Source organism: Diplotaxodon limnothrissa, linkage group LG4 (assembly GCF_057381915.1).
Source record: "Diplotaxodon limnothrissa isolate DT_005_m linkage group LG4, D_limnothrissa_male_GT1.1, whole genome shotgun sequence".
Lineage (NCBI taxonomy): Eukaryota > Metazoa > Chordata > Actinopteri > Cichliformes > Cichlidae > Diplotaxodon > Diplotaxodon limnothrissa.
In genome coordinates, this window is record NC_140599.1 from 20,422,910 (window position 1) to 20,438,325 (window position 15,416).

The following is a 15,416-nucleotide window of genomic DNA, read 5'->3' on the forward strand; positions in this document are numbered from 1 at the left end:
AGACAATTCAGGGACTTACTTCAAAGACTTTAAGCATTAGAAAATTAGAATTAAAAGGACATCTCGCTATAATATTATGAGTAAGGCTATAATGAAGAGGAACAAAAATGCACAAAAATGATGGCATTTTAGGATAATTGTGCTAAAAAAAAAAGGAGAGAAAAAAATTTCCCGAAACATATAATTTATTTCTAAGGTAAATTGGGATTAACAATGTAAGACAAGCTTTTAGAAATAATGTGATAGTGTATTTTTATACATAATACACTCAGTTCTTTTGTGGGGACTCAAATGACACAGAGTACTAGACCTGCAACAACAATGGCTGTTAGATGAGACAGAGGTGCACGTTAGACAAACTTAACTTCTGTCAACAGCGCAAAATATCAAAAAAGAGTCAGCTGATACTACTGCCAAAACAATCTTCATAATTAATTTTTTTGTGAAGAATAAAGAAAGGTGACAGGTGAGAAAGGTTGTTGGGACCAAGAAACTTACAATTAAAGAGCATAACAGGAATTATGAATGGGTGCTTGGAAAAAACCCCCAGAAACTTTAGGTTTTACAAATAAATTTATTAATAGTTGTGTTTTTCATACACAAATCCATCTAATCCTAATTCAGATATTGTTTTTAAGAAAAACACCCTCTGCTGTGGCTCTAATGTATGAAAACCTGTCAAAAACACATATTTGAGTGTGAAAGGTTGAGATGAAAAACTACTTTGAATCTCATAATCAGACAGTTAATTCCATAATGAAAAGAACTACTAAAATTAAACATTTATTGGAGGAAAAGATGGACACAATGTAGAGGGATAAAACTAGTCCTGTAGCTGCATGGAGATAGAGCTACTTACCCTAACTGACCAATCAACGTTTACAAGATAAATTTTAGGAGTCATTAATACTAAAAATCTTGGAACAATGGTCTGGATGACTTGTTACCTTTAAATATTTGTAGGTAAATATAATCACAATTTTAATTGTAATTTTAGATAAAATACATTGATTTTCCATTTAATTACACCTTAGTTGTGGGCTGTATTATAAAGTGTTACCATTTTTTATCTAGTGTGTTAAGTACACTGATTTTATATGTACTGAAATGTGCTATATCATTGCATTGTCATCTGAATGAACCATAACTAAACTCATAAAATAAAACGATTAAAATAGATTTGAAATATATGTAGAGTGATGTGATGTGAATCTCTTTCAGTTTTCCGCAAACTTCTTTGTCAGCCTCAATATTTAAAACATTAAAAGATAAATATGTCTTACAGAAATAAAAGTCCACAATCACTTATAATGACATTCACAAAATCAAAGTCAAATGTCACCAAACAACTTTTAAAGGGACCAAATAAAAACAACTGAAAATGATTGAGACCAAATCGGATGGTTTTTTGTTTTAAACAGCACTTCCTCTGGTAAGACCTGTTTGTGTCCAGGTTTCTGCAGTTTCTACCTGGTCAGCAAATCTGAAACATCCAAAAAAAGGTTTAACAATGAGCAATAAGGACCAAAATATATATATATTTTTTTAAATGTAAAATATTCTATGTAATACTGATGATGACGTATAAGAATTTACCCAGTTAGTGATGTTTCATCATCTGGAGTGCCTACAAGTTTATCATAATGTTTCTTCACCATCTCAAGCTCTGTTGAAACATCTGAAAAACAAAACATTTTTTGAATTGTTTCCTCCCCAAGAGTGACTCACGTAATAGTGTGTGTGACTGTAAATTATAAGTTAATTTTAAAAATAGAGAGACAAATAGGTAAATACACTGTGCTATCAGGTTTCAAAGATAAAGAGAAAAGGAAGGAAGCTTTATCAAATGTAAATACAGCAAATTGTCCTGTTTACCTGGGAGTAAGCCCCCATCAGTCTTGAATGAACGTTCAATGGATTCCTTCATAGTTTCCTCCAGAGTCTTCAGGATTTTTTCCTATTTTAAAAATGGTTATTACTTATCACAGATCAAAATATTGTGTTAAGTCAAATACAATTACATTTAGAAGGTTCTCAGATACTGCATAAAAACATAAATGGAAACATATTTTTGTGTAAGTCTATTCCAGTTAAATATGGAAAAAGCCTTCATATGTTCATCCCATTTTTTCATAAAACATGACAAACCATCAAAGTGTGCAATTTCTCCAACATGGTATTTTTTGCCCTCTCAAACATGTCCTCCTTTAAGTGCACGTGGTCCGTAATAGTCTCCCTCATGTTGTACAGCGTGTCTTTTCCACTAAATTCTGCAGCCTCTACAATAAGACAGAAAGCTCCAATCAGATTTCTCTTTCTGAATAATGATAAATTTAAATATGTGTTTTTGTGAATCTCTGATCTTATTTCTTACTCTTGTAGCCTTCATCCATAATGTCTTCAATTGTCTCTGTCAGACTGCTGTAGACTCTTTTCTTCTGTTTCCGCATCGTTCTGTTCAGTTTTGCCTTAATTTTTTCTTCCTTAGAGAACAAACATGAAATATGGATGAACATCACTTGAAATCACATCAAGCCATAAAACTAAGGTTAATTTTTCATGTTTTCCATTTACTGTCCATTATGTCAGTAAAGTTTCATCTCTTACCTCTGTCTTGAGAAATCTGAGCTGCAGTTCAGCATTTTTGTACTTTTCAAACAGAGAATCAGTGTTAAGTGAAAATGTATCGATGACTCCATTGAATGCTCCACGTTCTGAGTCATTTCTAAAACATATAAACATTGTGGTTATTAATGGCAGAATTGGCAAGTTTATATGTTATGATTACATATCTTGGATAATATTATGTGACTGTTTAGAACTTGTCTTTTCTTACGGGAAGGTCTTTCTGAATTCATCATCAATGCTGTCAATCAGACAGGAAGCCAACTTCATATTAAGGTTAATTAGGGTCCCTTTCTTTGGTTTGTAGACGCCACCATTCTTAACAACACACTTCAGTACCTTGTGAAAAGCACCACCCTTCTTTCCCTAAAACAGAAAAGAAAAGAAGAAGTATTTAAACACATATTCATGTAAAATATGTTGTTTTGTTGTAACTATATTTAAAATACATACACGATACAAGAAGTTCTTGAGTTTTTCTCCATATGATCCTTTGGATTTCTCAACGCCATCATCAAGATATTTTTCAAAAGCCGTATAGGTGTCTTCCATTTCTTTGTTGACATTACGAAGTTGGATGTTCGTGTTTTTCTCAAGTTCTGCACACACCTCGGGTTTTTTATCATCCTGAAAATTTTTGAAGGAATAAAGTCAGAAAAACAACTTGTTGTTTCGTATATATTTATGAAATCAATTGATTTTAAAAGTCACTGTCCTGTAATAAGAACCTGAGAAGTAAAATAGAACAGCAAAAATAAATGAATCAATTAATAAATCATAAATTAATAGATTATAAAAACAAGATACTCGAAAAAATTTGGAAATCTCAACATGTAAGAGAATGTGTATCTTTTAATGCTGGGCATACACTCTGCGATTTATGGTCCATTTTGAGACGATTTTTCAGTCGTGCGACCGTTTTCGGGATTGGTCCAAGTTTTCCCCTAATCGTGTGTCATGCATCGTGTAGTATACGTGGGGTAACAAGAAGCGATTAATACCTCACGATCAGTTCCCGATCTGGTAAGAAAATCAAACCTGTTTGAAATCCTGTCGCTCGTTGCGAGGGTGTCAACGCAGCCTCTCACACTGCGCACACAGCTCCATCTTTCAGAAGTGAAAAGGTGGAGCAGCAGCACGGCAGTGGAGCGTGTGATCTGGACATAAGCGATGGAGGCACAACTTGTAGAACTTTGGCAAGCTCATCTGAGTCTTTTCGATGTGGCCTCACAAAATTATCACGACCACAACAACCGTGAAAATAGTTGGATGGATATTGCTGCTCATTTGCAGCTGCGTTTTTCATTAGCAATTTAGTAATGTTGATGGTGGTGGTGTGTGTGTCTGTGTGAGTAAAAGACAGAGAGGGAGAGATAGATTTTGTGTTATGTGTTATGGACGCACAGTGTGAGCACATCAGGCCATATAGTGTGAGACCCTGCACCGTGACCTACGAACTTCTCACCCCTGCGATTCAATCGTACAGTTTGCGCAGAAGCTGAATAACGCGACTGAAAAAAATCGCAGTGTATTCCCAGCATTAGTTGACCTTACCACTCCTCTGGAGTTGGCTCCGTGAATCAGAGACAGAATCCCGTGAGCTCCATTCACATAGTTTACTGTCTCTGAGTGACAGTCATTGAGATCTTGCAAAAATCCCTGAAGTTGAGGTATTTCTGTTGAGAAGAAATTTCAGTGCCAGTTTGACATTACTTAAATTCAAATTAAATAATTCTTCTTTCAGTCAGAGCAAACTAAAACAACATGTGCATTTCAGCTGTTTATATTCTGTTAGCAAAACGGAGACTTCACTCACCAGTTTCATCTGGATTTAGATGCTTCCCTTTTAGGAACTCTTTGGAGCTCACTGTGAACACTTTGAAACTGTCATCAGTGAAGTGTTTCTGCAGAAAAATGATTTAATTTTAAAGCATCTTTGCAACTGTGGAGAGTCTGTATTATTTTCTGTAAGCCTATAAAACTCACCTTAATCTTGCTTCTCTTGTTGAATTCTTTCCTTACTCCATCCTTGGCATGAATGTTTCTTTTAACTATTCGATCATGGATATCAGCTGATGAACTACAACAAATGTGCATATATGTACTGTTACCATCATCACTATTATTATCACCATCATTAATCTGGGGCAGGCTGGGTGGTTTTGATTTACTCTTGGGCTACGTCCCCACGTACAAAGGTATTTTTTCATTTTTTAAAAATCGCATCGACGTGTGCACTTTTTAAAAAATATCTCTGTTCACATGTAAACGCAAAAACAAAGTCAAACGCTGTCAAGAACATGCCAAATCCTAACTTACTAGAATTATGCCCTCTTTTCTTTTCAAGTGCCTTCATTATTTCAAATGTTAATAACTAAACTGTATTTTGGATTTTATCTCACTAGCTCTTTTGGCCAGAGTTTATTCAATAAAGAAAAAAACTGACAATTTTACATTTGTCTTAGTGATTTATAATCATGAGTCACAGCTCTCTGAAATACGGCTGGTGTAGACTCACAACTAAGAATGGACAAAATGCATGCATACATATATTTAATTTAAAAAAATTAAATTTATTAAAAAATGAAAAAGGCATTGGTGTTAGGACTTGGGTTGTGACAGCGTCTGTGTATTTTACTCTGACACCTCTGTCTTTCTAAGTAGAAGGGCAGTAACTGCATGTGTACATGTAAGCGTGTAAAAAAATGCAGATAGTATTTTGTTTCTGTCTCCCATTTTGAAAATTCATCAAATGTAAACAATCACGTGGCGCACAGCGTGGCGTCATGTTTGATGTTGCGTGACTAACTCCTCGTATTCCTCGTCCACGGGTAAATGCAAAAACTGTTTTCGAAAATCTCCACGCTGGCAGGAGTTTATAAAAATCTCAGTTTTCAGTGATCCAAAACGCCATTTACGTGTGGATGAAAAGCCCAAACCGATAGAAAAAGCTATGTTTTCAAAAATACCAGTGTAGCTGTGGACGTAGCCTTGGCCTTTAGGCGGAAATGTGGGAGGCTCCCTTTCTGACCAAGCTGAGCTTTCCCTGACTGTCGCACACATATAACTCATTGTCATCGCCTAGATTGTATTTAAAGACTGCCTGTGGCACTGCATCTCTACCACCTACGGTGGTGTTCTCCACTAATTCACCAGCTCATATTAGTTTATTCAGTTTATATTTTTCTTTCATTGTAAATAAACCTATTAAACTTCACATCAGTTGTGCATACATAAAAGCTGCAATGATGCCAGTTGCAACTCTTTCTCCTCCTGCTCTGTTATTGCTCACCCTCTTCTCTCTTGCTGTCCCTCTACAACTAAAAAAAATCTACTACCTTTGCCACTCTCCACTATTCCACTCCCTCTTTCTTTATTACTCAGTCCACCATATTCAATAAACTTTATAAAATTGTATCTGCATCTCAGACTCCCTTTGACCCAAATGTTCTGTATTATTAAAAAAAAAAAAAGGCTAAACTCTGTGTTTCATTCTAGCCTGCGTTTATCTTACATGGAAACACCGTGTAGTTGCTCAGCATTCAAAATGTACTTACAGATCATCAGAATCATCAAGAAGATCAGACTTGGTGCAGATAAAGTGAATTTGCTGACATTCGCCACCATTTCCAATCAGACTACTGACACTTTCCAGGATCTCCCAGGCCTCTTTCTCTGATGCTGCTCGGTTAATTTCAGTCACAATCCACACAGTAGAACACTCTCCAACTATCTGAAAGGAGAATAACATGTCTCAGTGCTTCATTGAAAGATGACTGTTTACAGAAAACACAGTATAAGCAAAGAGCAGTAAATGTGAATTACCCCTTTCCACATCTGATCTCTGCTCTTGTTACAGTCGCCATTTCCAGGAAGGTCCACAAGTGTGACATGCTGGAGAAAAGGATTGTTTGGCACCCTGACAGTCACACACTTCACTAGTGGCCAAAACCACTTTTTTCCTTCATTGCCTTCTCCTTGTTTTGACTCACTTCTTGTGTACTTGACAAATTGTGCAGAAAGTTCATTAGCCTGCAATAAATAATGAAAGTAAAGCAGTGCAGTTTAATTTCAGTCCTCACAGAATGTGCTTTATAGAATTCATTAAAAAGTCAGTGACATAAAAAAGGTTAAGTAATTAGTGTTCAGTTTTAGATTTAAATGATCAGATTGTGTCATGTACAAGCTTCCCCTTGTGTTATATTGGACCAAGAAAAACATCAATCAAATCCAAAATGAAAATAGATTTTTATGATTTATTTAATTTTTATTCTCTATTTAAATCATGCTATGAACACTCTTGTTCTCAACAGCCAGTATTACTATTAGCAGAAACTACTTCATGTCGGCATTTTGCACAGTTGTCCACTTTAACTGACTGTCAGACACTGATTTACTTTGTGGCCACTTTGATTCAGTCTTTGCTGAATTTGCTCAGCAGTGAATTTCTACGGTGCGATTTAAAGTGTAAGAGTAGGTTAAAATAGGGAACTGATCACTGTTGTGTGATAAGGGAAAAGGTTCTTACTGCGATTATTTAAAATAAAAACAATCATGCTCTACATCACGGACCTGGACCAGTCTTGGGTCTTGTTAACCAGTTATTACAAGAACAGATTTATTTTTTCTGGCAATGTGATCATCTAAAGATCATTGTGGGATCTCAGTAAGATCTGTTTTGTTTTGATCACTGGATCTGTTTTCAGTGTTTTGTTTTTTGGACTTTTGAATCTATGCTGCATGCTATTTTCAGAAGTGAGATATGTTTTTAGTTCTTAGGCTACGTTCACACTGCAGGTGTTAATGCTCAATTCCGATTTTTTGATCAAATCCAATTTTTTTGTCTGCGTGTTCACACTACAAATAAAATGCGACAGCAAACGCGCTCTAGTGTGAAGGCTTAAAGCGGCCCGCATGCGCAAAAGAAGACTTCACACACAGCGCGCTCTTTAGACCCAGAGCAAACAGTATTGTTTGACAGATGGCCGTTAATATAAAGACTTCGGACTTTACGTTTCCCAATTTTTGCTTTAAGTTATTTTGTTATTTACATAATAATGTAAATAACCTAATAAATATCCTTATTGCTGTTTTAGAGGAGCGGTGCTTCAAAGGATAGTTGCAGATTTCTGTCAGAATCTACAGATTATACAGTACAAATAAAATGTTCACGTTTCTCCAACGTTGTCTTCCCAACAGTTTCACTGACATCTACACTGGATGGCCAGGAAGCGACCGCGATGTCTTCTCGGGCGCTTCTCCGGCGCTGATAATTGGCCTCTGTCTTGTGTCGGTGACGTAAAAGACGGATTTAATGCACCGTTCAAACAGCAGTCGCTTTCTAAAACATCGGATATGTATCGGATTCAGTACCACATACAAAAGAGACCCAGATCGGATTTGAAAATATCGGATTTGCACCGTTCACACTGTCACACCATGATCGGATATGGGTCGCATAGTGTCAAAAAAATCGGATTTGATGCGCTTTCGCCTGCAGTGTGAACGTAGCCTTAGTCTTTTGTTTATTTGGTCAGTTCCCTTTTTGTGTCCAGGTTGTCCTAGTTTCACCTGTGTGCCCTTCCCAGCATCCCCTGTGTGTTATAGTAGCAATATGAGTTTGTCTTACTGATTCACATCTCAATATCTTTCGCCTGGATTGGAGAAATTCTGGAATTTCTTTGAAATATTTGTTCTCCATGAGGTTTTCAGAGGACTTCTCTTTCCATTCTTCTCCATAAAGTGCTGACAGCTTTTCAACAGCATCACGATAATCTTCGTCGCCTTCCTTTTCCTGATTTTCATTATTGTCAAGAAGCTGATGAAATGACCACAACTCATCTTTCCACTCCTACAAAAATAGATGACAAGCAATTTATTGGAGGCATGTACCCAGCCTTAAGCTCCAAGAACTGCACTATAACAAATGATTTAGTTTTAAGTACAAATCAAACTTTGAGAATTCATTTTACCTCCTTTGTGATGAACTCAATTTCTGCTTCATACTTGTTGTGTGCGTTAGCTTCCACTTTGATCATGACTGAGGTGCAGGCATTGATGCTTCCTGAAGGTAAAAGATTCTTCTCTTCAATGATGGCATTTATCAAAGAGCTCTTTCCAGCCCCGGTTTTACCAAAGACACCAACCAGCTCCCTCTTGTCTGTCTCCAAATCACTGATCTTTTTCCTGATGAACGAGATTTTAAATATGGGTTAAACAATTCAGTCATGAAAACATTTTATGCACGCTTTAAAAAAGAGAGTTTCAAAGAGAGTTATAATCATGGTAGTGATCATCAAATGAAATATCACTAAATATTTTAGTTTTATACACATACACCACTAATTGTTTACTGTATGTTGTTTTGATCAGCATCTTCCTTTTTGTGTCAGTTAAAGCTAAAATGTTTCCCCCAAGAGTTGGTAGATAACAGGAACAGCAAAAAATGTAGTTAAGTCACCAAAACCTCCTAAAAATATCAGTCTTTGTTGGTCTTAACTTTGATAGTTTTATTTTACTAATAAATCATTCTGTGATCTATAGTTGTACTGCTGTTAAGTCAAAAGTATAACGTAAAATAGCTAAACAAAGAACCAACACACCAAACAGACTGACACAAGAAACTAATTGGTGAATATGGAACCAAACTATCATCTGGCCGAGTGGTGCGACACCAACAACCTGCTGCTTAACACCGAGAAGATCAAGGAGCTCATCGTGGACTATAGGAGGAAAGCTGACCCACATCCACCCATCTACATTAAAGGGACGGCTGTGGATTATGTGAGCAGCTTCAAGCTCCTTGGAGTCCACATCTCCGAGGATCTCATCTGGACGACCAACTGCTCCAAGTTGGTCAAGAAGGCTCACCAGCGCCTCTTCTTACTGAGGACTCTGAGGAAGAACCACCTGTCCTCAGACATCCTGGTGAAATTCTACTGCTGCACCATCGAGAGCATCCTGACTAACTGTATAACAGTCTGGTATGGGAGCTTCTCTGCCTCGGACCGGAAGGCGTTGCAGAGGGTCATGAAAACCGCCCAGCGCATCGGTGAAAGACCACTTCCTGCCATACAAGACATCTACAGGAAGGTGTCTGAAAAGGGCTGGGAAAATCATCAGAGGCCCCAGTCACCCAGCACAAAGACTCTTCGACTCCTGCCCTCTGGGAGGCGCTACATGAGCCACAGGACTAAGACCATCAGGTAGTGGTAACAGCTTCTTCCCCACAGCTGTCAGACTCCTGAACTCTGACCCACATTAAACTCATGGACTGAACATACACACACCTACAACCACCTATAACTGAACACACACACAATGGACAAAACAAACAAATGGCCAACTGTACCCTCATACACAAAATAATAACATGGACCGGTTCAGGTGGTGGTTCACCAACCTTACAACCACTAGCACTTTATATAACCACTGTAGAAATTACCCACATATCTCACTGATCTGAACTGCACTACTGTAAATGCTGTATAGACAATCATTCTGTACAATACAATAATTATAGTTCTACAACTGTTTACAACTGTTTATTAATACTCACAATTGTATATCTACAATCAGTATAGTTCATATTTCATATTTCTGTATAGTTTTCATATTTTTAACCATATTTAAATCCTGTTCATAGCCTGTACATAGTTTGTACACTCACTACAGCCTGTACATACTTATAGTTATAGCATATTCATAAAATACCTTCATACCGTGTACATTGTAACATACCCATAATTAGGGATGGGTACCGGTGTCCGGTGCCATCTGACAAAAACGGTAGTAACCAGACCGAAAAGCAGCGCACATTTCGGTGCTTTTATTCCCTGAGCTGTGATACACTTCTAGCCAATCATTTTACGTTTCCGAGGATAGTAGGCGGGTCCAGGTACGTACGTTCTTTTAGAGCAGAGCTACAGATTAAAAATGCCCAAGGCGAAGCGGTCAAAAGCCTGGCTGTACTTCACAGCAAAATATGCAAACTCAGCAGCCTGCAACAAGTGCTTTAAGCTGATACTGTGATACTGTCAAAGGAGGTAACACCTCAAATCCGATGAAACACCTGGCGACGCATAGCGTTTTTTTTAAAAGCCCAGAAATGCACCGTATTTGATAGCTTGGTGCGAGACCTCACACCGAGCGCATCTACTGCGGGTGGGTTGCCTGTTATCGGACCCGGAGTTAGCATTTAATTTTTCTGATTTCGTATTATAGGGACGTGTTGGGTGGCCAGAAGCGTAATATACCGACGATTTGTCACATAGCATAACATGTTACGCTTTGGGAGTGAGAACGTGTTGTCTTTTCATGTTTGCCTCGGCTCTCTCCAGGTACTTTGGCTTTCTCCAACAGTCCAAAGACGTGCAATTAGTGCATTTAGGTTAATAAATCCTCATCAATGTAGTTACTCATTCCTGTGACTGTATCTTGGTGTAACCAGTGTGACATCCATAAAGTTTGTTTGGACTGAATCATTTTAATTGTTGTGATCATGTGAATATACTGCTTATTTTTGCGTGTGTCAAGAAGGGACCATCTTCTCTGTGTGACTCAATTACACATAACTAGCAGTTTTTGAGGATGTTTTTACAGATATTTTCTGCATTTTTGGTTTCTTTAAAAACAACCTCTCTTTGATCTGTTTGTGAAACTGTCACATGATCAGGAGTGGAACCAGGCCCATACATTACAAAATATGAAAAAACTTAATACTCACTTTAAGAAATCACTGAGTTTGTCTTGGTCATTTAGTCTGGCATGTACAAATGTCATAATGCTTTTCACATCAGACAGTATGATTGATTCTGTGGACAAAGAAAGGCAAAAACTATTTAAAACAAATAGACTAGAATAAACAGAAAATGTAAAATCTCATGTAAAAAAACAAACAAACAAAACAAACCTGTGTGAATTAGAGTATATCAGGACCATAATGTGACCACTTACCAATCAAACTTACTATACCATACATCAAGCTGACTGTTAAATTTTGACAACAGGCCAAAGAAAAAGTAATTTCTAGCATCAAAGATGAAACTGGCATGTTGGACAAATTGTGCTGCACAGAAATTTAACCCTATAGTGTCTTAAACTGTGACACTGTTTAGAAAGAGACGTAAATACCTGCAAATCCTGGCATAGACAGACGCTGTCGCTTAGCTGGTGACTGCAACCTGCTGGCATCACTTTGAAGATCTGATTTTCTCTTTCCTGATTGGATAAAAACAACAAAAAATAAGAACAAAAAATAAGAACAAAAAATGTGTTTCTCTCAGCATTGAAAGTTATTTTTAGTAAAGTTATGTAGATTGAAAGGCACCAATATTTTATGCAAACACAGAATAATATGAGATGCAATAAATACGATACATGTGTCTCACCTGTATCACTTGTGGATGGCAAGACCTGAGGATGAATATGAGTTATACAGGAAATTATTACTATTTGCATTGGCATTGCTCTTTAACAACATTTGAAGGACACTAGCATACAAGTTTTACAATCAACAAACTTAAATGCAGTTATATTTATAACTAGCAGACTGATGAAGAATACATTATAAATTACCTTATCACAGAATTGGAGACTTTGCTTCGCACCCTTAAAAATCCTATAGCTAGCCAGGCCCCTTTAGCCTGTCCAGTCAAAGGCTAGCTCCCTCTGGCAAATTGTCCCGAACAGTCGGGTAAACAAGATGACTGGGTGATGGTGAGGAGGAAGCATAGTCTTAAACAGAAGTCCCCGGTACACCACCAACCTGTTCATGCATCTAACTGTTTTTGCCCACTTGGCAAAACACTCGCCAGGAATCAAACTCTGGTAATTGGTGATTCTGTTCTGACTTCGAGGAGGGGGCCTAAGGGTACATCTTTCGCCATCTTAGAATGCTGTAATTGCAGCCATTCCCCAACTCTCTGAATGGTATTCATGGCCATTGATCAGTGGGTTTTGGTCAGTGGTTGTTGATCAATGGTCATGAGAATTTGCATAATTAACATTAAGGAACTGACCTCCCAGCCCATTGTTCCTTCACTGGACTGGTTTCAGTCATTATGCAAATGCACTGCAGTCAGCTGAAACTAAAGAGGTCACTTGGATGAGTGACGAAACGGTTCTCACACAAAACGCTACGTCCAGATGAACAGAATCAAGTTTTGGAGATTTACTTATCTGCATGATTGATGCATCAAGACAAAACGATAGAAATAGTAATTACTCAGATTACCAGTTACAGAAAAAAAGTAAAAGAGTTGCTTTTAACGCGGTTTTTCCCATCACTGATTATTACTGCCAGTGCATTTTTAAATATACAGATAAAGTCACCTCTGTTCACTAAAATAGCAATGATTGTCAAAGAACTTAATTACCTTTAACAGCTTGAGGTTCTTCTTGAATCTCATTCTTGGTCCAGCTTTTGTGATCAAATTCTCAATTTCTCGATCATCAAGCTCAAAAATATTTTCTTCATCAATTTCTTGATCTGTAATTAAAAATAAAGTTGAAGAGATAAAGATTATTCTCAACTTACTTCACAGATCACATCAGAATCAATATCTATACCCATCAGGGATTCACGTTAATACTTTACCTTTAAATTTCTCCACCCACTCACTAAGCCCCCATTCAACCAGTTTGGTTCTTACGAAATCATCCATGACCAAGAAATGTAAGATAAACTGTAAGATAAAATGCAATATTTAACCAGACAATACTGCTTTACTGGTTAGACATTCGTGATCGACTTCTCCTTTAATGCACATATAATCAGAGACAGTGATATTAAATTCAGATTAAAAGTTCAAACTGCTCACCTTTTGTTAGAAGTAATGCTGGAAAAGGCTGCTGAGGGAGATCTGAGGCAAGCAGTGAGACACAAACAGGAAACAGGCGGGAAAAATAAAAATCAAGCAAAAAGCAAAGTCCACAAACCGATGCGGTTAAAAACAAACTGGAACTCTGTGGCTCAGACTGCACAATTGCAACTGCATCTATACCTAAAATACAAAGGTAAATCCAACATGAGTAACGCGGGAGCAGGAAAAGCAGAACGGAGAACTGAGAAAGGCAGGAAGAGGAGGTGTTTGTGCAGCGCAGATGGGCGTGGCTGGAAGAGCGGTAACACCCTCCCTCGGAGCCCTTTTTTTTCAACAATGAAACGATGTTGGGTGATAAACACTTTTTTAAAAAAAGCCTAATAATAAATACCATCTTTAATCCTTAAAAATACTAATAAAAATATAAATTGCCACTCTTTTCTGTTACCGTCATCAGCCCAGCCACACCCATCCCCCAATAGATAAAATACAACTGTTAAGTTGCATATTATCTATTATCTTGTATCTATCATCTTGTTTTATAACCCCCAAAACACAAACACATCCTCCAACCACACACACACACACACACACACACACACACGCATGTTTTGTTTTCAAACACCATTGCAGTGTATTTCGCACCTCAAACCTTTTGTAAACAATAAAACAAATACAAGTAAACTGAAACAAATTACAGGTTGCAATAAAATAAAGTACAAACTCTTTTAATAACAGAAATCTTTATGGTTTAATTTATTGTACGTGTAGTTTTTTTTAACTGTGTAAGAATATTTAACATTATGCTATCAATACATTTAAAAAAATGCCTCTCTTCAAAATGGGTTTAAAAACATAAACAGCTGTGGGATACTGTTTGTCCATGATTTGGACAGCCCAGTGCGGGCTTCTGACGCAGGGGGATACCTACCTTGGCACTAGGGCTGGTTATCATCACTGATTTCTAGAATCGGTTGGATTCCAATTCGATTCAATTTTTCCTCAGACAGTCAGAAATATTATAATTTTGATCATTTATCAGTACTGATACTTCATCAGATGTTTAAGCATATGCAATATACACAGCAGATGCCTTTGTGTCAAAGTAACTAAGGATAAAACACAGAAAAACATGAAGGAGATATTCCTGGCCTGGCTTTTCCTTAAAAATATTCTGCAGTGGATCAAAAACTGAAGAAAACCGTTAATCAACATATGAACATTACCTGATGCTCTTTGAGGATAATAGCTTGCTTGGTATAATTAGAGAGACTGTAGATTGCATAGTGGGAGGGGGCTGGGGGGCAGGGCAGGAGAACAGCTAACCCCCACCCCCTGGACTGGAGGCCACAGTTACAAGCCTGTGGGAGGGCAACCCTCCAGGGCAAAGAGGAGAGTGGTGGAAAACTACTGAAGAGCATTCCCCCCCCCCACACACACACACACACACACACACACACATTCACAGATCAGCCTTAGGTGTGCTGATCTCCAGATGCATCTGTAAGGAAGAGGTGAAGAGTGGCAAATCCTGCAGCATCATAAGCTGTGAGATGTCGTCGTTCAGCACTGATGGCGTGTACGTGCCATCAAGTGAGAAAGCTGAAGACATCGCACTGATTCTCATGCATTTCGTCCACGCTTTGTGTTTACATCTTTGCGTGGAATCCGTTTACCTGCTCTCATTTGCTGATTTAGTTGTTTGGTGGTTGTTGATATAGTTTTCTTAGCTTTAACCTGAAATGCACAAGATTAATTTGTAATAAATAGAATATATATGATTATATGATTATACATGAAGTATATAAAGAAACAAAGGATGGGATACCCATCTTCTGGCCTTCTTCTTCTTACCACATTTGGTTAGAGGAAGAAGGGTGGGGGAGTAGAAGTCATGCATACAACATGGCCAAATGGCTATCAATGCTTCTAAGGGGTCACTTAGGAGCATTCAGGATTCTTCCTCTA

The 15,416-nt window shown here is 37.6% G+C and overlaps 1 protein-coding gene across 1 annotated transcript; it reads right to left on the minus strand.

Moving 5' to 3' along the window:
- Positions 1 to 1,345: 1,345 nt before the first annotated feature.
- Positions 1,346 to 13,686, minus strand: LOC146633703 (nuclear GTPase SLIP-GC-like). Its single transcript, XM_085351615.1, has 21 exons — positions 13,446 to 13,686; positions 13,223 to 13,310; positions 13,002 to 13,114; positions 12,015 to 12,039; positions 11,758 to 11,844; positions 11,351 to 11,438; positions 8,598 to 8,811; positions 8,255 to 8,476; positions 6,451 to 6,657; positions 6,183 to 6,358; positions 4,612 to 4,705; positions 4,442 to 4,529; positions 4,180 to 4,301; positions 3,079 to 3,252; positions 2,837 to 2,991; positions 2,608 to 2,725; positions 2,375 to 2,483; positions 2,149 to 2,279; positions 1,876 to 1,957; positions 1,597 to 1,678; positions 1,346 to 1,483 (listed from the first exon to the last, which is right to left on the minus strand). Exons 2-21 carry the CDS (start codon positions 13,287 to 13,289, stop codon positions 1,414 to 1,416), a joined length of 2,424 nt encoding a protein of 807 aa, XP_085207741.1. The 5' UTR covers positions 13,290 to 13,310; positions 13,446 to 13,686; the 3' UTR covers positions 1,346 to 1,413.
- Positions 13,687 to 15,416: the final 1,730 nt, after the last annotated feature.

What these genes read in the sequence shown, in the direction of transcription:
- LOC146633703 (XM_085351615.1), bottom strand. Translation starts at nt 13,289, where the DNA reads ATGGATGATTTCGTAAGAACCAAACTGGTTGAATGGGGGCTTAGTGAG. An exon ending in TTGAGTTCATCACAAAGGAG is followed by an intron (nt 8,477 to 8,597) that starts GTAAAATGAATT and finishes CTATTTTTGTAG; the next exon opens with GAGTGGAAAGATGAGTTGTG. An exon ending in TGATGGGGGCTTACTCCCAG is followed by an intron (nt 1,679 to 1,875) that starts GTAAACAGGACA and finishes TTTGTTTTTCAG; the next exon opens with ATGTTTCAACAGAGCTTGAG.